At 38.1% G+C, this 26,596-nt stretch overlaps 1 protein-coding gene across 3 annotated transcripts; it reads right to left on the minus strand.

Moving 5' to 3' along the window:
- Position 1: 1 nt before the first annotated feature.
- LOC138359141 (sterol regulatory element-binding protein cleavage-activating protein-like) lies at positions 2-26,042 on the minus strand. Of its 3 annotated transcripts, none has more exons than XM_069317897.1 (17): positions 25,902-26,042; positions 24,114-24,279; positions 22,826-22,997; positions 22,039-22,163; positions 19,954-20,137; positions 19,346-19,485; positions 16,993-18,401; positions 15,247-15,464; positions 14,502-14,662; positions 10,597-10,719; positions 9,157-9,742; positions 6,053-6,212; positions 5,164-5,336; positions 4,171-4,379; positions 2,653-2,782; positions 1,937-1,999; positions 2-1,444 (listed from the first exon to the last, which is right to left on the minus strand). In XM_069317897.1, exons 2-17 carry the CDS (start codon positions 24,260-24,262, stop codon positions 1,268-1,270), a joined length of 4,179 nt encoding a protein of 1,392 aa, XP_069173998.1. In that variant the 5' UTR covers positions 24,263-24,279; positions 25,902-26,042; the 3' UTR covers positions 2-1,267. The 3 variants fall into 3 exon arrangements, with proteins under 3 accessions (XP_069173998.1, XP_069173996.1, XP_069173997.1); XM_069317895.1 differs by having other exon boundaries at positions 25,810-25,963; XM_069317896.1 differs by lacking the exon at positions 25,902-26,042 and adding an exon at positions 25,661-25,803.
- Between the last annotated feature and the right edge of the window lie 554 nt (positions 26,043-26,596).

Raw genomic sequence — 26,596 nt, forward strand, 5'->3', positions numbered from 1 at the left:
ATAAAAACTATTTTAAGTTTGCATTGTTTCTCACATACTTCAAAATATAGGAAAAGAGAACAATTTGGTGTGAACAAGATGAAATGCATTTTTTCTATTATAATCATTTACAATTTTGTTTACAAAATACATTGGCAACTTGTACAGAAAACACTTTCACAGCCATTGGGTATCAACATTTTTAAATTGCATTGCTATTTAAATACTCCCCACTTCAGCAAGTAGGCAGTCATATAAAAAATGTTCATAGTGTAAATTATACAGCACAAAATTTTTCTCTGTACAAGTGAGGTTCCTTTGTCAACTACACCATGAGAATGGTTAAAAGTTAGGCTCGCAAATTTACAAATCTACAACACCAGGCAATGCTACTCCCAAAATAGAGTACTCATGGGTGCTGTACAACTAGCACAATACATGCTCACAATCCAACTCGTCCTCTCAAATAGTACAACACAGTTTGACATATAAATCCCCCAAGACCAAAAACTGATGTACTGAAAATCATAGTCCCTTGCAAAATTGGCATGTTGTCCTGTTTTCTATTTGTGAGTCTTGTTAGGTTTGGGCAATTTAGTACATCAGTTTAGTGACGCTGGGAATGCTCGAGAGAACGGGCTGCACAATCACATCAAAACATAAAACAATAAACCTTTTAAGAATTGTAGTTACTTAACTATTTGCTAAATAGCAAGTTTGCATTGTGTTTGATGAAAATATACAGGTGGAAAGGATGATAAGGCATCTTTTAAATACATGTGCATAAAAGCTAATGAATGAGCAAAGAAGCAATGAACTTGGTACAAAACTTTGGTTCAGGTAACATGGCTATATTGTTTTCTAAAAGGTCTGATAGAAACAGAACAGCCATATAATCAATTCTACACCATATCAATCAGAAACATGTTTGACCATAATGTGTTTAAATACGAAAGTGGCTTTATTTTAAATTACTACTTTTAAGAAATTAAGAAACTTATAAATTTGTGTCATGCTCCAAATTCACTACTGATGATTTCATTATACAATTTAAAAAACTACAAAATATTTGTAGGAAAGTCTGTATATACATATTACAGTGTTTCATTTCATGAAACATGACAAACTTTTTCATATTGTACCAGTAAATAATGGCTTTATGTTAATACTGAATACTAATCATGAAGTGATTTATGTATTAAAAATACTAGGAAACCTTTTATTGATTTCATAAGTGAAGGTACTGCTTTATATACATATCAAAATATTATTATTTAATCCCCTTACATCAGTCCAGTTTTTCTGCCACTGGCAATTTTACAACTCTGAGTTGGTTTCCATAATCACAGACGATTGTGTCTGCAACAGGCATCATGTGACGAATAAATACAGAATCATCACGGTCTCCCAAACGTACTACACGTACTGGAACTCCTGAAGTGATGTCCCACACTGTTAATGAACCCTGTAATAAATATGGATTAAAGAAAATTATAATTACAAAGTTGTGACAAAATGCAATTTGTTTTTAAAACACTTTTTTTTTAATTTAAAACAGAGCTCTTATAATTTAGGCAGTTTAAATATTTAAAGGTCATATACAAGAGCATTAGTATGGTTTGGCCACAAAACATACTATACTTGGTTCTACTTAAGTCAATAAGGAACTCTTACTCTTTGGTACAGCAGTATCTTAGAACACCAATAGTCTCCTATACTGTACTTGGGTTGGAGAAGCAGCTTCATAAGTCAAGTATGACTGTCTTTCAAGTGTTAGTGTGACAGCAAAGAGGTGGAACCCAAATACTGAAACAGATTCTTCGCGAACACACATACCTGTGGCACATCGTAAATGACAATGCTCTTCATGGTTGCTGCTGACTTATTGTACTATACATTTGAAATATAAAAAGTAATTGTTAAAAGAATGTTCAACTATGCCTTTAAATTAACTTACCTGTCTGCTAGTAATAAGTAGTTTATTTGTGAGCATGACCATACTACTGCAGTACATCTGGGTCTGAAAGATAATAATTTTTTTTAATTCATTACATAATTTAAAATGTACTTCAAAGTTGCATATTTTTGACACTGGCTATAGGAAAATAATGCTGCTTTCTGAACTGGACACCTGGTCACCCTTGAGCAATATTCCACTCCAAGGACATGGTGGACTCCAGCCAGAGCCAATACAAGTTTCCATTTCGAGATGTAGTTAGGCTTTTTTTCTCTCTTTCCTCCTCCTCTTTATCTCCCCCCTTCACCTTCCTTTCCACAAACTCTAAAAATACTCCCATCTGGCCATAACATGGTGGGAAAGACTGGAAAATTCTCAATCCAGACCTGAATGACTGCATAAAGTACTGTATATCCCTTAACACAAGAACTTTGTTCAAGCAATACTTGATAAAAAAAAAAAAAGTGGCATAGTTCAGAAAATAAGTTTAAAATAAAACTCCACCGATGATTCATGAAACACTGGAAATTAAATGTGTTGAGGAAAACAACTCCACAAGATGGGCCGTGGAATAGAAAAAAAGTTGACAGTATAGTGATAAATTCTTAGATTAGCAAAATGCATACAAGAACTAAGAAGCTGCAGTGCGAGTTTTTAGATAAAAGAAAATCTCCAGGCGGATTTGTTTAAATTAAAAAAAAATCTGAAATACTAACCATTTGCAAAGTATTAAGGAGGTGTCCTTGAAATCTTTCCCAAACACAAAGTTTGTCATCTCCACCCAGGGACAAGATGTAGCTTGTTGTGCAAGTGAGTGTGGTTATGACTCCATCATGGGCTTGTACACTGTTGTAAAAAACAATTAACTGAACATTTCACTTTCATCAAGAATTCAACGTCATTATGTATCATTATACTGAAACACAATTCTCAAATTTTTACAGTTAAGTGGCTATTTACAAAATGTTCACACCAATTTCATGTGTTATTTTTACTACAGTATATAAATTCTCTCTCAATAATGAATGAATGAGCACAGTTTCCATCAGGTAGAAATCTTCTTCATTATCAAAGACATATCTATACTTTACAAGTATAGGCCCAGTGAAAGTATTACTGTAGCTTTAAATTATTTATCTTTTAATTAACCCCCTAACTGTGTACTATAATTTAGGTCAATTTTCTGCTAGGCAAAACAGATGTTTCCTTTCTGTATCATAAAGCCTTTATTTCTGGAGGTGGGTGAAAAAAATTCTTATTTTAGTTTGACTGTAGAAAGGGGGAAGAAATGTTGAAAACATGCAATTCTGAAAATTAATTTCATGTTAACTATGTGTAATAGATTTCTCATCATTAATATCATCCAGGTTCATAAAAGTCCCTGAAATTTTACATGGCATCAATAGTTTCTAGCATGGGCGTCAGTAAGTGGACAGTGATGCACCTGAAATGGTGCCAATTTCTCTACTACTGTACTTTATAGAAAGGAAACCAAGGCTTTCAGGATTTTTTTCCAATGTGGGATACAATTGCAAGAGGTGTCTAGTGTTGAACAACATTCACACACAATCTTCAGGATTTCTGAATATTACAGGGCACATTAAATCTCCCACAGGCAACAGGCACACCATCACATATTGCTTGAGAGCTACAGGAGCCAGTTAAGAGGGTTAAGAGAAGCTAAAGTTTAAAAAAAAAAAACTACAGCAAACCCTCAATTTGGAGTAAGTGAATTTGGTGGTATGCATGTAAGAAATGAATTACACACAAAGTTTCAAGGTGAACAGGTGAATTTTGGAAGTGGGATGAGCACAGATTAACACAGCATATTGAACATACTGTAATCCATGCTAATCCTCAAGTTTACTACATTCATGGCAGTGTGTCGGGCTCCCACACATGCTACATTTATACATTTTAAGAACTTTCTTGGTTGCCATATACTCATACATCAATGCATATCTAAAGCATTCTGCATTTGTGTTGAATGTGTGCTGAAAATGGAAGGAGAACTGAATATTAATGTTAAAATAGGTGTTTTTTAAAGTGGTAAAAAGTGGGAAAATTAAATCGTTAGACTCTGGAATAAAACCACCTTTTTCCCATAGAGGTAAATCTTTTGTTTAACTTTCTTTCAGCTTTTTAACAGAACTTTCCATAAAAAGGGATATTTTATAAAGGAATGACACTTATATTAGTAAAAGCAATAAGTAAAATATGATTTATAAACTTACCTATAAACACAGGCACCAGTAACAACTTCCCATACACACAGCATACCATCCTGAGATCCACTGCCAATGATGGCACCGACCCCGAGGTCCACAGTCACATCTCCTTCGCTACCTAAGGCACCTAAACTCCCATCTACAAATACTGATGTAATGGGGCCACAGTGCCCATGTAGAGTGAAGAGAGCTCTACCATCAGTCATGCTGAATACCTGTTCAGTAAATATCAATTAAAAAATTAAGCTTTAAAGTATTCACATTTCATACCTACTTTTATTTATAAGAAGTGGATTTCTAAATACTGCAGTGATTGGACTTAGCCACAGTAATATTTTACAAGAAGCCGAAAATATGTATTTTACACGTTCCATTTTTTTTAATAGTATATATTTGTATTTTATCATCAATATCTTATATAGACTTCCCTAGTTAAATCATCCCTTCACATTTTGTCTTTGCACAGACAAGAGAGATCTTCATTTAGGGATGATTAAGCCATCCTGGAATATATTTAGTATGATGTTGAGTTGGTCAATAAGATGAAGACATGCCCATGATACACACACAAGATGATGAGTAAGACTAAATTTTCACTTAAATCTGAGAAACAATGCTTGAATACTAGCGCCTGGTTTGATGACACTGGGCAAACTACCATGCTCCTTGTTTACATCTATTCTCTCTCTACTAAAGATATGTAGTTTGTTTTGCCTTGTATATATAATTTTTGGACACTTTTACTTGGTTTTAAGGTTGATCTCAGATTCCCGTGCTTCTCTAGCCTCTGTGACCATACTAGATTCTGGTCCTGGTTTTTGGTAGGCTCGCACAAGTCTAAGACGCTTGGTAGTTCAGTGGATGTCTCTGTGGCACCACAGCCAATGCACAGAGGAGACAACAGAGGGCAACACAAAAACATATAGTGATACTTCAAGAAATCGTAAATTCAGAAGGTAGAAAATGAAATGTAAAATATAAAATGAAAGGATGACAAACCTTAAGTGTGTGATCATGTGCACCAGTAATGAGTCGCACATGATCACAAGTCATGACCGTGATGGGCTGCTGATGGGCACGCACTCCAGCGTATCTCAATAGTCTTATGGGCTCATCATACCCAAATGTCCACCCAGTATTACTATAGTCTCTACTATTGCCTCGACTGTGACCTGAAACATTAAGTATAGTACTGTAATATTTAACGGTTATTTTCCAGTCCTTCGATGACAAAGATATCTGCTGGATAGTTGTTAACCTAATAAATTTTTTAGAAGATGTGTGCTACGAGTCTATTCATCAAAAACTACAATTTAAGTTTCTTATAATGGACTTTCCTAAAATGTTTTAACTGGTAAATAATAAAAGGCTCTCTCAGACAGCCTTCACTTTGAGAGAGAAACTTTGAATCAAGACACCAATTTAACATTTTTGCAAGGCTCTTGAAGATACAGGCTGGCTTCCAATTGGCAATACCTTCAATTAAATCTTCACTTTAATCTACTAGGCTAATGGTAAGAATAAATATAAAGAATACCAAAACCTTCAAAATGCTGTTGCCCAACACTCAAACCTATACCAACACACAATCCCTTACTAACACACCTTTCATATAATTACCCTTATCAACACCCATTCATCCACACAATATCCCATACCAACATCCATACATCCAGGCAACATTGCATACAAAGTCCCTATACCCAAACAATATCTCATGCCAACATCCACACACTATCCCATGCCAACATCCACACACTATCCCATGCCAAAATCCCTACGTTCACACACTATCCCATACCAACACCCCTTCATCCACACCTAAACACATACCCCCAGAGAAAAAAAAATGGATATGAATAGCAAAACCTGTATATTGTCTTATTACCTGGTTTAAATGTTTGATATGCATCAGAAGTTTGCAGACAAGAACTAGCTTGCTCAATCCGCAGCATGTCTACAGCACCATTTAGTCTGGCAATCATGAGACGGTTTCCTGATATACGCATTGAAGTTACTCCTGCTTTGACACCTTCATCATATATACACTGAAAAATAAAATATTTATTACTGTACTGTAATAATTATAATTTTTTTATCATACACTGAATTTACAAAAATTACAGAATTCCTTTTTTAAAGAAACTACAGAACAGTACAGAGGCACCTTGGTTTACGAGTTTGATTCATTCCAAGAGACGGTTCATACACCAAAAATTCGTAAACCTAAATAAATTTTCCCATAGGAAATAATGTACTGTAAACTGAATTACTGTAATTCGTTCCACACACCTAAAAATATTAACTTAAAAATACATTTTATACAGAATACTACTCATACCTTTTACCATACCTTACCTTTACTGAGGACTCCTGTTGGCATATGGAAGACGGTGAGGAGGGGGAAAGGAGGAGAGGTGTTAGTGTTTGGAAGGGGAGTCCCCTTCCATTATAACATTTAAGCAGTGATGACATTTCTGGGGTACTCTCTCTCTCCTAGATTTTGCAGTCATTCCAACAGGACCTGGTTGTAGCTCAGTGCTTGCTTGTCTTACTAAGACTATGTCTAAAGACACTTGTTTTTCTCTACGTTTTCACTTGTCTGTAGTGAGACATCACATTGCCATTAAAAAGGTTAATGCAATGGCCTGCTACAGCTTTAACTGGGAGAGTTTTTTCAGCAAAACTTTGCAGTTCTTTCCATACTGAACACATTTTCTTAATGAGGAAGGGACATCCTCTACTACCTCTACTAACACTTATATTCTTAGCATGAACTTTACCACTGACTTTCTTGGGACCCATGGCATGATTGATATATAATAAAAACTTTTATGTTCAGAAACCAAAAAAGCAGAAAAACAATTAAATTCTTCACAAAGAATTCAAGCACGGTCATCACTAGGCGGGATACACTGGTAAACTGAGCGTGCCTTGCCCTGCACCCAGCTACGTGCTCGACCCAAACATGTATTAACCTCGTAACCTGAGGCAAACTTCGTACACCCGAGTCATTTTACAAAGAAATTGACTTTGTATACTGAAAAATTTGTAATCCGGGGCATTCATAAACTGAGGTTCCACTGTAATTCAAAATGCACCCCTCTTACTCTCAGTATAGTAAGGATATAAGAATGTATGCACAGCATAGCAAAGATGATGTTGACTACCTGTTGATGATTTCGAGGATCAATGTCTCTGCAATAAGAACTGGTTGCTGGTCTTATCATCCAGGCTGTTCGATGCAGCTACTCACAGCCTGGCTGATCAGATATCTTTTGAAGGCACATGTCAACTTCTCTTTTGAACACTGCGTGAGGTCAGCCAGTTATGCCCTTATGTACAATACAGTTGTATGTTTTGCTTTCTCTGCTGGAAGCAAGTAAGTAAAATGTTGCTTTGCAATAACACAATAAACATTCATCCAGATAAATCTGTTAGGTCGACACATCACACCAGTGTGGCGAGGAACATTTCAAACTGTCCCTGTTGAGTCATGCTGGTTCTAGAGAGAATATTGAATCCAATCCAAGAATATACATAGAAGAGTGCTTACTAACAATGTAAAGGCAGCATGCACAACATAATACACTGAACATTCAAAGCACCATAATATACTGCTCCAGCCAAACCCTCCACACATTTTATTTTGACATTGCCTCAGCTGCTAGTCATCTGGGTAGAGGGGGACCCATATTTATTGTTAAATGACTAGTCCTATGCTTAAGGACTTCGAGTAGTGGGCTTATGTCACATTTGTAAAAACTTCTCGCATGTATGCAGGCAAGCCATTTCCTTTTTTTTTATGAAATGCTGACCATTGGGTTTTTTCCCGTTCCTGGTCAGTCTATGCCATTCAGCAGTGGGAACCTTCACTCGAATTCTCCACTAAATTTGCAGTTCCTAGGCACTTTGCACTGTGGATGGATTGTTTTTCAAGTTCTAAACATAATAATAATAATAAATAAATAAATAAATAAATAAATAAATAAATAAATAAATAAATAATAACACACTGTTCCCTCAAAGCTCTGAGCCACCATGTATCGGATTCTTCAAAACAATTAACAAAATTCTCCATGCATTTGCCACACTTAGATGTGCGCCTTGTGGTGTGTTTCTGTTGTGCACAGGATGCATTCAATTGCTTTCTCACCCATTTATTAAGGTGTGGTTGGCTTTGTTTATTCCTGGCTCTATGTGCACTGATGCAAGCAAAGGGTCCTGGTGACCTGCCTGTGGATTTGGCTATTGCATGACATCCTAAATTTGTTACTGATGGTATAGCACTTTGGGGATAGCTTTGTCTTTCTACTTTTACATAATTACCAGATGTTTCTTCTCCGTACCCAGTCATGTAATGATTTCAGCTGTTGTAATACATCTTATAAGTTTCCCATTACATTCATGGTTCTTGTCAGTTCTTCAGACGTAAGCATCTGCTTGTGTAAGCATTATTAATTTTACTTCACTTGTCAGTTATTTTATTATTCCAGTATAGTTCCGCCCCAGCTAAGGTTTTCTTCTGTGAGCTCCTTACTACATTTATGACTACAGTACTGTACTTGGCTCTGTACCATGCAGTGTGTGTGGTTGTGCTGTGCACCTGAAACAATCTGTTGTAAAATTCCCTGTGTGGGTAGCATCCCATACTGTTTCACTCAATGTCATGCCTTTGCAGATTTTTCATGGCTGTGCAGTATTTGCTTTTTGTCTCGGTCACTAGATTCTCTCATTCATAATTGTGTTTTCAGGTCACACAGGCCACATTATTCGTGCATTAGCCGAGGAGTGACACACTGTCATTCCCAACTATATGGAAAGACTATCTAAAAATTTGTCACAGTGGGGTACAGGTGGATTATGGTTTGGTGAATGAGTCCTGGATGGACTCTGACTATGGTAGTGACCTACTGAGGGGACATTGCTCATAAAAACACAAAAATTATGCTAGCTAATGTAAGAGTACAGTACATTTAAATAATTACTTACCTTCAGAACGTTATTATAGAGATCCCATACCTCTATCCGGCCTGAACCACATCCTACTATTACTAGTGCATCCTGACACTCAAGGCACCAAATTGGAGACAATTCCTCATCCATTGTACTGTCTCCCTCTCCTTCTATAGATCCTTTACCACCACCACCATTGTGTCCAAAGAGAGCACCAACTGGAATGCTCCCGGCACTAAGGTTTCTATAATGCTTTTTGGGGTTATAACCTGATAAAGTCTCTGTATAAGATGGAGATCTTATCATATTTTTAGTTATGTTTGCAGATGAAGGATATTCATTGCAATCAGAAATTTTTCTCCCCCGTCTCTGTCTATACTTTTCATCATCTTCAAGCATTTTTTTGTGCTCCTCATAATACTTATCAAAACGACTAAAGCAGCCACTGTTGCGAGAATCTGCTGATCGACTATAAAAATGAAGATCAATGGCAGGACTAAGATCTGGAAACGTATGAAAGAGGTTTCCTGATGAACTATCTTGCTGTATTTTTGCAGAGTCTAATGGGTCCACAATCTCACAATCACTGTCATCCTTCTCATCTTCGTCCAGCCATAAACCACTGTAATGATAAGATGAGATACCTGTATAGTATAGTCAAATTACAAAATAGTTCAGGAAAACATTACTAAAACAATTTTTGTGATACATTTTTTATTGCATGAATTTGTCATAATCATAATATGCACCACTGTAATGTTTCAACATGACAGCCAAATATTTATACAGTAATAAAGAACTCAAAATTGCATCAATTGTACAGGGTATTACAATAAACAATAAGTATAACTTTCACCTGTGGCACTAAATCTTTTGAAACAAATTTCAACTGTTTATATCAACTCTTTCCCAACAAAAACTGAAAACATTCTATTCTTAAAAACTGCCTATATAATCCCACAAGCACAATTAGGAGTCATTATAACGAACCCATAAAAAGGTCATTATGGGACGTAAGTCGATGAGTCTGGCATGAGAGCAGTGACCTGGGTAGACCCTGGTCCTGGTTTGGGTACTAGCTTAGGGTGATCAGATAGGAGCATTTATATTACTTGTCACACTGTTTTAATATGACAATTTGTGGGATGCCCTTTACAGTTGGTTGTATGAAGAGGTGAGGGAATGTACATCTATTAGGGATGTACTGCTAGGGGTGTGACAGTACTGGTTCTGTGTGATATTGGAAGATATGGCAAATAGTCGAGATGTTCAATTTGTATATCATTAATTTACTTTCCCCTAATTATTCTATTATTTCCACCGTCCCACCCAATGAAATGGGGTAGTAATGATAATAACAGATAAAAATTAAAAAAATATTTAATCATTACTTGTTAAATCAAAATAAATAACCAGAGATCTGATGAAAAATTTAAATAGTTTGTATTGAAATTTTTAATTTCACTAATACTTTACCTTGCATTTTTTCTGAAGAAGCTATAGTCTCCTGCCTGTGATCTTGGAGACCCAGATTCATAGTCAGAGTGAAAGTCGTCTCCAAGGTCTGGTGACCCCATACGAAACTCGGGTTTCTTGTGGCTGGTAGCAGGTGGAAAAAATTATTGGCATTTTTCATTTATATAAACAAATTTCCAATGCTTATAAGACTGAATATATAGCAACCAACCAGTTATCTTAAGGTTAGTGCTTCATTCAGTGGCATGCTGTTTAGATACAGAAATAAAGTTTTCTTCTGTGAGCTAAATAAAAAGACATATTCCAATACCTGTTTACTACTGGAATACATTTTTTGTTTAACTTAATTACTGTACTATAATACCTCATGACTAAATGTAACTTCATCTAACATTTTGCATTAATTCTAAAAGTAAAAAAATGTCACAACTGAAAGCTACATTTAGTATTAAGATGACCGGTCAGTTTTGTTTGTTCTCAAGTAAAACAAAGAACATTTTATCTTTATTTAAGGTACCTGAACTGAAATGTTTAAAATTTATCAACATGTCACGAGAAGAGGTTCAATCTCACCTGGGGGGGGGTAATTAATTAGGTATACCTGGGCATTTACAATACAAAAAGACCAGATTAAATACAATTGCACTTTGAACATATATTGCCCCTGAAATAGATTTTGCTCCTTCACAGCAAGACCAGCTCCAGATGTAATAATTTGGATATATTTAGCTCAGCTGCCTTTCATACCATGGCTGATTTCAAGCCAGAAATAGTCACTACACATTTGGATATTTATCTGAATATTTAATCAACCAATCATGTACAATTTGTGTTTTATGATGCAAACTCTACCAGTCAAAAAAAGTTTCAGAAGAGACTGGCATTATTTATACATCAAATACAGCTAGCAAGCTTGCATATTTTTCAGTGAACTTATTTAACTCATTCAAACTGCTTATTTTGTTGTTTCTTATATTCAGAAAATGCAGGACCTGCTCAATTTGTAAATTTGACAAGGTAACCTCCTCACCTTTCAATGCACCTGCATGAATTATACATTGTTGTATTGATCTTTGTATACAGTTCCCCCTCTGCCTCCAAAGAAGCTAAGCTGTACATAGCAAAACACACCAGACTCAGTACAGGTGCCAAATGAACTTTTGGAGAGTTAATTTTTCAACTTCCTTTCCAAGCAAGATGGTCCTATCATATTCAATAATATGCATGCACGTACATAGGAATAAACAAAATTGACAAAGAGAATTCTTCAAACCTGCAACTTCAAGAACAAGAGGTCATAGATTCAAGCTAAGGAAACAGCAGTGCCAAAAGAAATACTGTATTAGAAAATTCTTTCTTGCAAACAGAGTGGTAGAATGTTGGAACAGGTGAGGTTGTAGTGGATGCCAAAACTGTCAGTAGTTTCAAAGCGTCATACGACACAGAGCACTGGGAAGACAGGAAACTACGAGTGAAGCTCTCATCCTGTAACTATACTTAGGTAATTACATGGGGAAACATCTTGGATGAATAAACCCCAAACCCTGATTGCAAGCACTAGACAATGGAAGGCGTTCCCAGCTACAAACAGGAACACTCACTTAGGAAACCCAAGCTGAACAAAAGCCCCAACTCACATGGAGCAAGGCCAGCACAGTCACAACACAGCACAAACCTAACTGCCACACTCACCATCAATAGGCTTTGAAGTGGAGAATATGTGTGTTACACAGAAGCATGATGACTCAACAGAAGTCAATTCTTAACCCTTCACGTGTACATTGTGACTAGGGTTGTTTCATGAGTAGTGTGAACAGCAACCAGGGATGCTTTTAGGTCTAGTGTAAGATTTAAAGCTCCCACAGGAACTTGGGGCTCACATCATCTTCATCAGGTCTCCAGCAAACAGATGCCATCTTGGAAAAAAATCCTGGACACCCCACTTGGGTGCAAGGGCTGGGTTCTCCTGGAAACTAACACAGCAACTATGGGTAGCAATCCTGCTGATGATGTTCCCAAAGTGAGACAAACAGCCACATCACACAGCTGAAGTTTCTTGCCTATGTACATCATGCAACGGGACCTCATGTTTGTTTAGAAAATGAACATGCAAAAAACCAGTATTGAATGTAATAAAACGCCATTTTCTGGGTGAGCCCCGAAAACTCCCTGGAGCTTACCAGGTTGATATGTATGTATTAGACCGTGGCATCAGTCAATGGAGTTCTTGCCAACCGAGGACCGAGCCAGAACCTGGCCCTCTCAGAGGCACGAGGAGCAATGGCCTATGGAAACCCCCATGTGTTTGTAAGCATTCCATGTCTGCCATCGACCAGGGTTTGGCACCCAGAAAGCTAGACGTAACAAAACAAACCCCACATGGTAAAAATTGTTACCTAAAACCAAATAGGGAGGCAATGCTCCCAAACTAAAATGAGTAAAAATCACTAACACCGTCATGCCGGCCGCTACAGCATTCAGTTCTGAGGCCGAGTATCAAAAAGAACACGAAAAACCACTATCCGGAAAGAGGGAGGGTGCCGGGTAGCCTCCGGGGCTCACCCAGAAAATGGAGTTTCATTACATTCAACACTGATTTTCTGTGGAGAGCCCCTACGGCTCCCTGGAGCTACCTAAACAAAGAAGGGACTGTTTGACTTAATTGACAAGAGGGACTTACCTAGGAGGATTACAACGCAAAGTTGAGACAACTGGCTGCAACCTTGGGACACAAAGTGACACACGTCCGACTAGGGCCAGGAACGTTGATTAAGTAACGCGTGGCCAGGACCCTGTTCGACCTCCAAAATCCCCATGCTTAAATGTCAGCCAAAGACATGTTACCAAAGGTGGCAGCCAAAGCAGCAAACATACGAACGTCATGAGCACGAGGATAGACCACAGGCAGATTGGACGATGACTGTGGATGTGGACCCTGTGGATGACCTGGGAGACCCGAGCCTTGGAACAGGGAACAAGGGAAACCGGATCAACCTAAAGCATATCCCCGGCCACAGAAGCCGTGGCGCATAGTTAACAGCGAAGAGCTGAAACGGGACACAACACATGATGCACCCCCGGCCTCACCAACTAAGCATCAACGACTCAAAGGATCCCTCCGGAAAGCAGCCAACTCATTCTTCGCCAAAAAAGGAGACGGCTGCAAACAAACAAACCTACCACCAAGTCTGGCTCGTGGTCTCCCGGTAGACAAGAACCCCATCAACTGATGCCATGGTCTAATACATGCATATCAGCCCGGTAAGCTCTGGGGAGCCGAAGGGACTACCCACATTAAAGATTCACATTCAGGATTTAGAGACCATAATTGTGACCTGCGATCGTGAATCAGTGATGTCAATGCGATATTTCCTCTCTCCATCATGGCCAAAGTTACATACAATTATTTTTTTTAGTTTCCTGTGATCACATTTTAACAATATTTGAAAGAAACAAATATTTTGTTTTATTTTTTGTGCACATCATGTTGTGCACGTGAAACAGGTGCGCAGTGCAGGAGTTAGAGAAGCCCAAACCTCATAGAGAAGGTATTTCTGGTGAGCATGAGAACTGCAAGCCAACAACGAAGGCAACCTTGGCACACAGTTGTGGTGATATACAAAGCTAGGGCTTTTATATAGATACCCAAATTTCCCTTCAGCTTAGAGAAAACCAGATTCTGGTCCTGACTCCTGGTAGCCATAGGCGAGCCTCAAAGACCTGCTGCATCAATAATGCATGGCTGTACCAGCACTTAGGTCCAAGAGCTACTGAAAATAAGCTTACCATATAAAATATAATGATCTGGAATTACTACGAAGTATTACTTAACAAGCAATTATATAGACATGACAAACTTAACTTCATTATTTCATTGCACAAACAATGATAAATTAATATCTCACCTGCGTCTGTTTATGTTGGCTACACACTCTCCTGTACTGGGATCCCAGACTCGGATAATGCCTGCCAAACATGACGATACCAACAACACTCCATCAGAGCACATGCACTCTACATCGTGAGGGTGGCCCGTAAGAACTAGTGGCAATGCATCTCCAATAATCTAAAGTAAAATTTGATAAATTAGTATTTCTACCAATCTTGCACACTGAAATGATGAAGCAAATTCTCTATCAGTGTTTGGGAAAGCCATTAAGCATATTTCAAACAAAATTCTATGGTGGGTTTTTATTTTGAGTTTGATAAATTTTTGTTCGCTAGGAGTTATGACATGACTATGAAAAATAATATTTAAAAGTTTGGGAAAATAAAAACTTGTAATATTGAAACCTTTGTACAATCAGGTAGATTTGAAGATTTTTTTCAGTAAAAGTCACCCTTTCGAGTGTGGAAATGAATCAGATCATCACTAAGGTAAGTAATAAAATTTTGTACCTTTTTTCTTTAAATTATTATCTTTTGTACCTGTATTTTTCCTTCCAGAATATTTAAAATGCATTGATTTTATATTATTTTGTTGTGTATACATGTCCAAGGATGTGTTCTACTGATGAGCGTGATTAAAATAGTGAAACTGTGTGTGGACTAAATTCTTGGGTAAAACCGAACAGATCCTGTCCCAATTAGTGTGTTCGAGAGAGGTCTACAAATTGTAGGTCATAATATTATAAATATAATATCACTCACTTGAGATGTTTCATCTTTAGCCCCATCTTTGCCCCACCAAGAGGCTCTCCATTCAGCATAATTTCGAGAGCAAACGCAGTGATAAAGGGCAACCATAGCATACACCAAACACAGAACAGCCGGAATCACCAGGACAGCTGTTAGTAATAGTTCTCCAGATGAGGATGGTATAAAAGCTGACTCCTCTTGCCAATCAGTTTCCTCAGAGTCATCCGAGTCTAGAAATTGAGAAATTATGATTACTGTAATATAAATATTTAATAATGTTAAAAATACAGTAGATAAAAAGGGACTTACCATGATTTATAGGCAAAATTAAATTTATTAATTAACTTTGCAGTGTAAAGAAAAACAATATTGAGTGTAATGACATGCCACTTTCAAGAGTTGCCAAATGGTGGCTCCCTGTAGCTAACTGCACCGAGAAATATAATTCAAACCAGCCCTAGGAGTCCTTAATAGCCTACAAGAGACAAGAGGCTAAAACCTGCCCCCCCCCCCCACCTCACAAAGGTACAGGTGGCAAATCATCAATGAGATCCCTCATTGAAGAAACAAACTCTCAGAAAGAAAGCAAAACAAAACAGACAACTGCACAGCTTACATGGTAAGGAAATGAAGCAGCAAACCTCAGCAAATGATCTACCCAATAGATATGGTAGTAACAACTGGCCACTGATAGGTAGCAGCACTACCGGGTTCACCAGGTCTTTTGCCCCTGCCCCCTTGCTCTAAGTTCTAAAATGTCTGAGGGTTTCAGAATCTAGATAAAGTTTAGTTGTGGATGTAGCTCAACTTTCTCTGGAAGTCCACCTTGAATCCCAAGCAGTCTGACCCCTCACTCACTTGACTGGCTGTGACCAGGGGCCGGAGTCACGAAAGCACTTACGCAAACACTTACGAACCTGCACATCTTTTCTCAATCTTTGGCGGCTTTGTTTCCAATTATTAAACAGTTAATGAGCTCCGAAGCACCAGGAGGCTGTTTATAACAATAACAACAGTTGAATGGGAAGTTTTCATGCTTGTAAACTGTTTAATAAATGTAACCAAAGCCACCAAAGATTGAGGAAAGATGTACACGTTCGTAAGTGCTTTCGTGAATCTGGCCCCATGCTTAGCTGTGTATGATAAAGGAGGAAAAGGTATGTACCAACTAGTTTGTGGTTAAACAAATGAGGAGGGCCAATGAGGAAGCAAATACTGTAATATGTATTGTATATGAACAATGCACACAAAATTACAATGAACAGGGAATATATGAAATATGTTAGTAACAATATATGCAGATCACCTTGTCTATGTAAAGGCTGCTGAAACAGTGGTGTAGACATTTTTGTATGGTATTGTGGCTCCCCATTTTCTTGCCCTTGTACAAGGATAATATCTCTGCTTTTATCTAATAATCTTCACCATTCTACAAACATACAAATTCTGTACATCGTTTCCAAAACGCATTTTATCTTCTAAATGCTAATTATGTAGTTAATCACTACAAGTATTAAACACACTAATTTTCTGTTAATGGAGTAATGTGAAGCATCTACTGTAATGGGTTATACTAGTGGTGGCTGCTAGTAGTAGTGTACTGTAATGGATTATACTAGTGGCTGCTAGTAGTAGTGTACTGTAACGGGTTATACTAGTGGAGTAGTGGTAGCTTTTATTTCTCTTATGTAATTTTTCATCTCTCACAGTATTAAAAAAGCAGGAAATCTAGATGAAACCAATAATGAATACCCTTACCGTGCATGTGAATGTTGTCAACAATCCAGGGACCTGTGTTGGGGTCACTGGGGTTGTGTACATTAAGAGCATCTTCTGGTTTAACTGGCAGTGACAGCAGAATAGGCGGTAAAATGCTCAGGTAATGTCCAGTCACACTGATGTTATAATAACTGAATAGAGTTGGCCAGTGTGAATGTGGCAGTTTACGCAGAAGTGAGCGTGTACGGTGCTTCAGGAGTTTTAGTCCATCTTCTTTAGAGATAGTGGTATTACCCGTAGCTGTAGGCTGAGTCACCATAGATGATGATTTAGGAGGTTGAGTTTGATCAATATTCTGTGGGGGTCGTATTGATACCTCAGCTTGGTACAGATAACTGGAGCGATTGGTCAAGGAGAATATAACAGAGGGTAGGTCTCTTGGTCTATGCTGATCATTCGTAGGTTCAGAAAAATGTTCAATTAGTCCCGAGCTGTAAACCATAAATGCAATCCAGCCAACAAAAACACACATAAACATCCTTTGAAACATTCTCTTTTTTGCAACAAAATATGCGACACGAAGTCTTTTTGGCATAATGTTTGAGTTTTGAGGTGCTGTTTGCAGGTGAGCAACCCGATCACGCCCACTACATTTAATGGATGATTCAGATGGTGCATTTCTGCGGTGAAGGTTAGGCACACAAGTTCCAGTCCTTTCAGAATTGCTGACAAGAATTCTGACATTTGGATTAGGACTATGATGTTGATATCTGAACAAAGGGTTTACAGAAAATGGTCCACTATTTGCTAAAGACTGCTTTTTCTGTTCTTCAGAGTCCTCATAGCGTCTGAGGTCAATAGACAGTACAGCAGTCAAGAAAATCAGCTGCATATATAGATCACACAGGAGTACTACACTTCCATATATACAAAATTCTTGAACGAGTGGAATGAAGAGGAAAAATGATACAGTCACAATTGTAATGGTGGTCAAAAAATATTTGGTTATTGTCCATCCTTCTCTTGCTAAGCCCTGTGCCATACGAATTTTGATGTCCAAGTGTGATGGAGTTGATAAAACTGATCTGATTAAAGCCATACTGTTCTCAAAGCCAATAAGACCTGCTAGAATTGGGTAGACATATTTTCCTTTGCTCTGCAGAGGCCTGAGACCAAAATATGCACAGAATCCCACAGAGATGCACAGTGAGGCTATTAATGTTGCTTGAATACTAATGGCCATGCCAAATTTGCTCTTGAACATATCCATTTTTAAGATAGAAAAATAGATAGATACAAACAAAACACAATAGAAAATCATAAGAAGAAATTCCCAGAGAGACATGCGTGAGGGAAAATAGATGTGAGTAATTTCTTCTCTTCCAGGTCGAACAGGTTGGTGAACTGGGAAGCGCGATGTCAGCTCTTTCTCCAATCCACTAACGAATCTGCAAATTCAAGTTATGTTAGTAACGTACATAAAAATAAATACCACTTCATATACCTATATTTATTTATCATAAATTCTACATCCATCCTTATCTCTATTTTTTAATAGCTTATTCCCATTAGGAACTCTTTCCCTAAGGTAGGTAGACTAAAGAAATCTTCCTCCAACAATTAAGACACTTAATCCTTGCAAAACTTTCCTTCAGGAAAATGTGAAATTCATCCTGGAGTTTGTTAGTGTCATTAGCTCAGTGGATGTACTTAAGAGTGTGATAGAGCCTATAATCATCCTTGTATAGATTTAATTGGAAGGTTTTATTTAAAGAATTGTTGTTTCCATTTTTATTCTTTTTAATATACAGTAACAGTAAAAAATAAAAGTAGCAGGTCAATAGAGGTAATTTGGGGTAACCACCAGTAAATTGCTAGTGCTAGTTACTGTTTCAGAGTTGTCAGATAGCAAAAAATACTTATCCCAGCCCTCTTCAACTACAACCCTCAAGAATACTTTACCCACATTATATTCCATTCAGTCTTCATTGAAGAGGAATCATACCTAGTCTTATTGCAGTTAACAAAAAAAAAAAAACTAGCTAATATGATACAGATATACTGTACTGTATATTGCTTAATGCTAGCAAACAAACATGTATACAAATCTTAATACAGTACCTAGGAAAATTTACACTTCTTCGCTCAATTATTCAAAGTCATTGACCTTACTAGTATAAATCTGTATATATAAATGATATAAAATGCAAAACTCATACACTGATAGTGAAAAACCTTTCCTACTTTCTTCTTTCTCATGGGTGAAGGGAGAACATATTAAGAGTCCTGGTAAGGGCTCCTCTTGGGCATGATTCAGAATGAGTGGTTTTCTAAGCCATTGTGTATTTAAAATACATGTTAAAGGTAAAACAAACATATTTCAATTACTTACTCTTCATTGTATTGCTTGAGTGCCAAAGTCACAGCAAATGTGATCACTCGCTGAGGATTCCTACTACGTCTAAAACCAATTTCACGGGACGGTACTCCAAACAAAATATCTGCTACATTGGTCTGACCTTCATAGCTTGCCTGCAAGACATAAATGCTCAGTCCGCCTGCATATTATGAACATTATGACGATCATTGCTTAACATGTAGAGGTCAAGATCAGTTTTTCAGGACGTTGAAAAAATATTTGAAGGATTATGCAAAACATGCACATTATGACGAGTGCAAAAAAAAACTTTATCGCCATTCAACATTAGTTGTGTATTGCAGCAAACAGTTAAAAATGACGATTCAGAGGTTAGTCATTGCTATATAATATGATACAATTGTCATACTCAATGCTGAAGCCCATGAAATAGCTGATTATTCACATCTGAAGATGCAAACATGTATGGATATCACATCATTTGGCCCTCACAGATGGTTAAGTGATGCCACCAATTGAGAAGCAATTAATAAAACCACACAACTTATGTTTGTTACTACTTATGCAGTGGATTTCATTTTAATACAAGTACATCAGTATTAATAAGTATAAGATAAACTTACCATAAGGGAGTTTACAGTCAATAAGACATGAGGGTCTTGAAGAAAGGAGTACTGGTTACGGGCCCACAAGTCAGCAGGAGAGAGCATTAAGCAGTTGTAATGAGGGAGGACCTGGCCAGCAGACTGTATTTTCTTCACCACACCCTCAATTAGAAGACATTCTGTCCCTAATGTAACACTATTACTGAAAGAGAAGAATATAATCAGTATACATTCTGTAAATTTAAAAAATAAAGTACCGAGTGTAATGAAATGCCCCTTCCTGGAAGGCACCTCAGTAGCTCCAATAGCACCCAAGGGCCATGTCCAATGTGGCAGACTTCTACAACTATCTCAGCCCAATTAGAAGCAAGTGCCAAACTGTCTTGTCCCCTTATAGGGGCAGAGAATAGTTTCCTGTCACAAAACGGTCAAAATTCTTTCCGAGAATGTTTGGAAAATGGGTAACCATCAAACAAATTCTGAAACAATCGAAAATTTCCAGACTCAAAAACCTGAAGAGGAAAGTGGCAATGCAGGATTCTCAGACAAACAAAGACCTGTGCCATGTTGCCTCTGAGCTAACAAAGTCAAGACCAATACAAAAGGTAATACAACACCTTTAACTACCATCTGCCCAGGGCACAGTCTGGACTAGCTTCGCCCCCACACAAATGCTTGCTTCCAAGAAGCAAAACCTTGTTTTCTTCATAGCCTACAACAACTAGATCAAGAGATTAACACTACAACCCCAATCTGTGTTCTCTTTGTGGTGTACTTATAGCCATTGAAGTCAACTCCCTTTACATTTAATCTTACATTGAAACTAAACATCCTGCCACCACGGTGTTGGAAGTTCATAATGAAACAAAGAAACCAGTGATAGTGTGATCTAGACAGTCAAACATTTCCATATGGAAATGAAAGTTTTCAAGCCATGTAATTACTTAAAGTGTAGTTAGAGGATGAGAGCAATGCTCATGGTGTCCAGTTTTCCTAGCACTATCATATAATGCTTTGAAACTACTGAGGATTTTGTCCTCCACCACCTTCTCACCAACTTCTTCCAACTGTCTACCACTCTGTGAAAGTGAATTTTCTAATTTTTGGTAACAGCTTTGTTTAGTTAGCTTAAATCTATGACTTATTTTTCTTGAAGTTCTAGGTTTCAAGAATCCTTCTTTATCAATTTTGTCTCTTCATATTACTACTTTGTACGTAGTGATCATATTGTTTCTTTTTTTTTCTTTTATCTTTGCTTTGGCATGTTTAATGCCTCTAACCTCTCTTCGTAACTCATTTTTCAGTTCCAGGAGCCATTTCGTTGCGTGTCTTTGCACCTTTTACAGTTGGTTGATGTGCTTCTTAAGATATGGACATCATACAACCACTGCATATTCCAGCTTTGGTCTCACAAAGATCTTGAATAATCTTTTTTGTATTTTTGTCATCCATGTATTTAAAAGCAATTCTGAAATTGAAAAGCGTAGAATAGGCGCCTTACACATTGTTCTTTATGTAGTCCTAAGGTGAAAGTTCTCTATCTAGAACCACCCCTAGATCTCTTTCTTTATCATAATTTTTTTTAAACTTTACCCATAATTTGTAGGTTGTGTGTGGCCTATTTTCTCCTATTCCACATTCCATAACGTGGGATTTATTCACGTTAAATTCCATTTGTCAAGGGTATATAGTTACAGACGGCAAATTCACTATAAAAACTGCTATTGTAATAAGTGCGAGCACATACATACAAGGAGCAGTTAGGTGACATAGAAGGTGCAGAGGAATATCTGTCTGAGGAGATCGTGTAGAATAAAACACATCCAATCCTAATCTTGATATCATTCTAACCAAGATAACATGTGAGGCAACAACTGCATCCATGGTGAGCTCTATGTATCTAACACTATTTCCACCTCTTCAATATTATCATGATGTTAGTTTACAGTATTTAGTAAACTTGTCCCATACAGTATTGTGATTCAAAATTGTTAAGCTCACTAAGGGCTTTCAGTTTTCAATATTTACTTCCAGTCTAATGCTAAATAATACATGATTAAGAAATAAGGCTCAGTATAAAGCAAAATGACTACTCTCTCTTACTTATGGCTCAGTTGGTAGTTGCTAATAGTCTGAGCGAGGTGGAAGACAGATGACAGTGGGCCACGGTAACCATCACTGATTGTCAAGCCCTTCTTCCATGGAACCACACCACTCTTAACTACAATCTGAAAAAAAAATGCCTTAGAATCTCTAAGTTATCACCTTTAAGCCATGGGTATTTTTAAAAGGCTAAATCTGTTTTGACAAACCTGTAATTTACTGGAACAAGTTTTGTTCCAGTAAGTTTACACTGAACAATTAATTTAATATAAACATGTGTTCTAAGCTCCATGTCTTTCACTAGAGGGGGATACCCTGATGTGCCTGGCTCTCTTTTCCCCTTCCGCTCCCCCCCCCACCCCGCACCCGTCCTTCCCTTCCGCTCCCCCCCCCACCCCGCACCCGTCCTTCCCTTCCTCTCTCTTCCCGTCCTTCCTCTCTTCGAACATACACCACCCCCCTCCCGTTAGGGGGGGTAGGAGAGAAATTATATAAGAAGAATTTAGATAAGTTAAATAAGTCAATAGACAACACAACCAATACTGTATTTCAAACATGATTTCATGAAAATCACACAGGAGTGTTGGGTTAGATGCCAATATTTCTTAAAGTGGGACACTGGACTGGCCTTTGACACTCCAACACCCCACATGTGTTATGTGTGAAAGTTGGGAGAGACTAGCCCAAAGCATCTGGCCTCCAACCATGGACAAATAAACAATCATTAATTTTCTCTCGTAAAGATAAGTTTATACTCCTAAAATATGAGTTTCTGGTATATCTTAACCTGCTGAATATATGCACGTGGTGGCCCTTGATACCACATCGGAGTAGGAGTCGGGGACGGATCCAGTCTTATCCCTCCCTCTGGGGCTGGGAGGGGAACACTATAGTTGAACAGAGATGTTATATATTCTTGTGGTAGGTATCCAGGTAGAGGTAGGTGCCACAGTGGTGTACTGTGAAGAGAGCAGATTTTTGTATTTTAAAATATATTCTGACATAACCAGTTAGAGTAAACATCTTACATGTTACATCTTATAATTGTAGACATCTTACAAGTATAAACAAGTGCAAAACGTGTACACTATGAACGTTGATGCAAAACCTTAAGAACAATGTTATGAATTCACTTAAATACATTGCAGTGCATTTCCAAATACTCACTCAAAACAAAACTTAATTCACCCCTAAATTTTTACTGTTATATAAATCCATAAAGTGTAGTTATTGACATATACAGATCTCGAGGTAATGAGGTTTATCATTGCATGTTGATTTTAGTTATTGTCACCTGGTTTTTAGACAAATGCTGTAAATATAGCTATAATACATCTATATGGATGTAATGGATCCAGGGAGGGAGACATCAGAGTGGCGAGATGTCACCAGCAGAATTCCACAGGGGCTTTGTACTTGGACTCATCTTCATTCTAGTACAGTGGCACCTCGACTTACGATTGCCCCGACTTACAATAATGTCGAGTTATGAAAGGCTAAATTCACATAAATCCTACTGCTAAACACCATTTATGAATGAAAAACACTAATGATGACATGCAAATATTTATCAAGCAGTGTTCTGCTGTCGTCCTCTGTTCGAATCACAGCTATGTAAAAGACTCATCCATGTACAAATACAAATAACTGCTAATAGACCTTAAACATCTAACCAAACCTAAATTAGGCCTAACTATACACCAATTCTCATAGCTAATAATATTAACTTATACATGAGAAAACACCAATTTTGAATACACAGTTCGTTAACACTGATGAATGTATCTCTGGGCTCGGCTACTGAATGGACGAGCATAGCCTGAGGATGGGTTGCTTCATCTGGTTTATTAAATGCAACTTCAGCCTTCCCAAAGCTTTTCCTTCTTTGTCAACCATAGCCTAACCCATCTCACACACTTCTTCCCATCCCATTCTCTACTCCACTTGCCAACTTTTATTCCTTACCAAATTAAAAAATTACATGTGCAGTACAAATGCACAAAACAAGCATTTAATAAAAATTCTTTCAATTTGCTTTAAAATACATTATGCTTCTAAATTTAAAAAATACATACCAGAGAACAAGGAAGGAGCATATTGCCAGTAAAATAACTTTCTTAGGATGAGTGGCAACAAGAAGTCCATAGCGGTAATAGCATTGTGCTACAAGGTCAGGGAGGGTGCCGCCTGTCCCACTACCACTGCTCTCCCCACCCTCAGCCATCTCACCACCGCCTTAACCTTCAAAGACATTACAAAGCAATAATTTTAAAGTCTCAATTTGCATACATTAATAAGTATATGTAATTGAGCGCATCCGATCCCTTGATCGTCATCGCCTCTAAATCAACACCACCATGTGTAAATAGTAAGTTTCAAGATTTGTGTAGATGTCTGTTCCACTAATTTAGACCAGAGCCCAGCATGTTTCCTCCAGAGATTCAAATTAACTAGAGTTTTTTGGAAGTGGAATAGGGAGTTATTCAAGACATTGTCTACTACATGTATTAGACAAATTTTTAGTTTGTAGATTAGACAAATTATGTATTGCTAATGGTAATGTTGCCCCTCTTCAGATCAGTAACAGTCTCCGTGGCGTAGTGGTAAGACACTCGCCTGGCGTTCCGCGAGCGCTATGTCATGGGTTCGTATCCTGGCCGGGGAGGATTTACTGGGCGCAATTCCTTAACTGTAGCCTCTGTTTAACGCAACAGTAAAATGTGTACTTGGATGAAAAAAACGATTCTTCGCGCCAGGGGATCGTATTCCAGGGACCATAGGATTAAGGACTTGCCCGAAACGCTACGCGTACTAGTGGCTGTACAAGAATGTAACAACTCTTGTATATATATCTCAAAAAGTTGCCAGGCTTCAGACATGTGCCTAAAAAAACTTAGTGCTTGCACCAGTGCTTAGAATGAAAGCAAACAAAAAATAATAGGAGCGTATCAAATACATTCCAATAACATATGAAAAGATTCTTGCAAAAACCTGAGAAAATTGATATTACATTATTATTTCCATGATTTTTTTTTTTTTGGAGATACAGTATATACAAGAGTTGTTATATTCTCGTACAGCCACTAGTACGCGTAGCGTTTCGGGCAGGTCCCTGGAATACGACCCCCACAAAGAATCGTTTTTACAACCAAGTACTGTACCCATTTTACTGTTGAGTTAAACAGAGGCTACAGTTAAGGATTTGCACCCAGTAAATCCTCCCCGGCCAGGATACAAACCCATGACAAAGCGCTCGCGGAACGCCAGGCGAGTGTCTTACCACTATACCACGGATGATGAAGAGAATAGGTCATAATTATTGTATATATGAATATCTTATTTAAATGCTTCTGTTTATAGTCAAATTTAAGGGATTGTACTTTATTGAATTTGTTCTCTTTTGTTTTCAAGCATATATAAAGTTCTTAAACTGCAGGATGATACCAGTGCAGTCACCTAAAAAAACATTTGGTTGGGAATCTGTACCCTACATACAAAGTTGATTGAAGGCTGAATGAAGGGGGCTAAGAGCTGAAGCTCAACACCTGCGAGCACAGACAGGTAAGCACAGCCGGTAAAGCTAATTGCCACTGTGAAGACCATCACTGCTACAAGCACTTACACTTGATATACAAGGTATTTGGTCGAGGGGGTGACTAATGCCTGATGCAATAACCAGCACAAGGAATTAACAGCTGCCACAATGGCATTCTGGCAAACATCTCATCAATCATTCTATTTTCTTTAATTCAAGACGGATGTCATTCTTACAAGAGCTTCATAGTTGATGTATGAAGCAGTAATTGCGCGCTGGGAGTTGGCGAGCACCAGAGGCAGCGTAGTAGCAGACGAGCTTTGTTTACCTGCATAGATGGCGCTGCTGTCGACAAGCACACAGCGCCAGGCGCACTGCAGCACCACCAGCAGCAGCAACGCCAGGCGCACTGCAGCACCAGCAGCAGCGCCAGGCGCACTGCAGCACCAGTAGCAGCAGCGCCAGGCGCACTGCAGCACCACCAGCAGCGCCAGGGGCTGCTGGTGGTGGTGCTTCAGTTCTGGTTCAGTTCTACTGAAGTTACTGGATCCTGCAGCCTCCCCGAGGCACAAACCAGGGTTTTACACAACTCCCCCCATGCACTCGAGCTATGTCAATAGGCCATTCTCCCTCTTCGCCCTTACTTTATTACACACTGAAATCACAATTGCGTGATACATCAAATGAACATTTGATGTGTTCATTTCATGCATCACACAATTGTGATTTCTGTGTGTCAGCCGGCTTTGACAAGTCGCCGGCTTCCTGACATCATCGAGGCCACTAGAGTGTTAGTGGCCCTTGGGTAAATTCAGATAAATGTAGTGTTTACATTTTTAAATGTAAAATTTGTATTTTAAAATGTTAATTTTTTTTTTTAATTGTGATCTGTGGTGCAATAATGCCCACTGGGGAAAATAATAGTGGTTACCATACCACGTTGCGTGGCGAAGGTGCCCTTATAACAGTTTAAGCTTCAAGGCCCCACAAATTATAAGTCTGTCACTGCTATCTGGTCAAATT

The sequence above is a fragment of the Procambarus clarkii genome, chromosome 89, assembly GCF_040958095.1.
Source record: "Procambarus clarkii isolate CNS0578487 chromosome 89, FALCON_Pclarkii_2.0, whole genome shotgun sequence".
In the NCBI taxonomy this organism is placed as follows: Eukaryota; Metazoa; Arthropoda; class Malacostraca; order Decapoda; family Cambaridae; genus Procambarus; species Procambarus clarkii.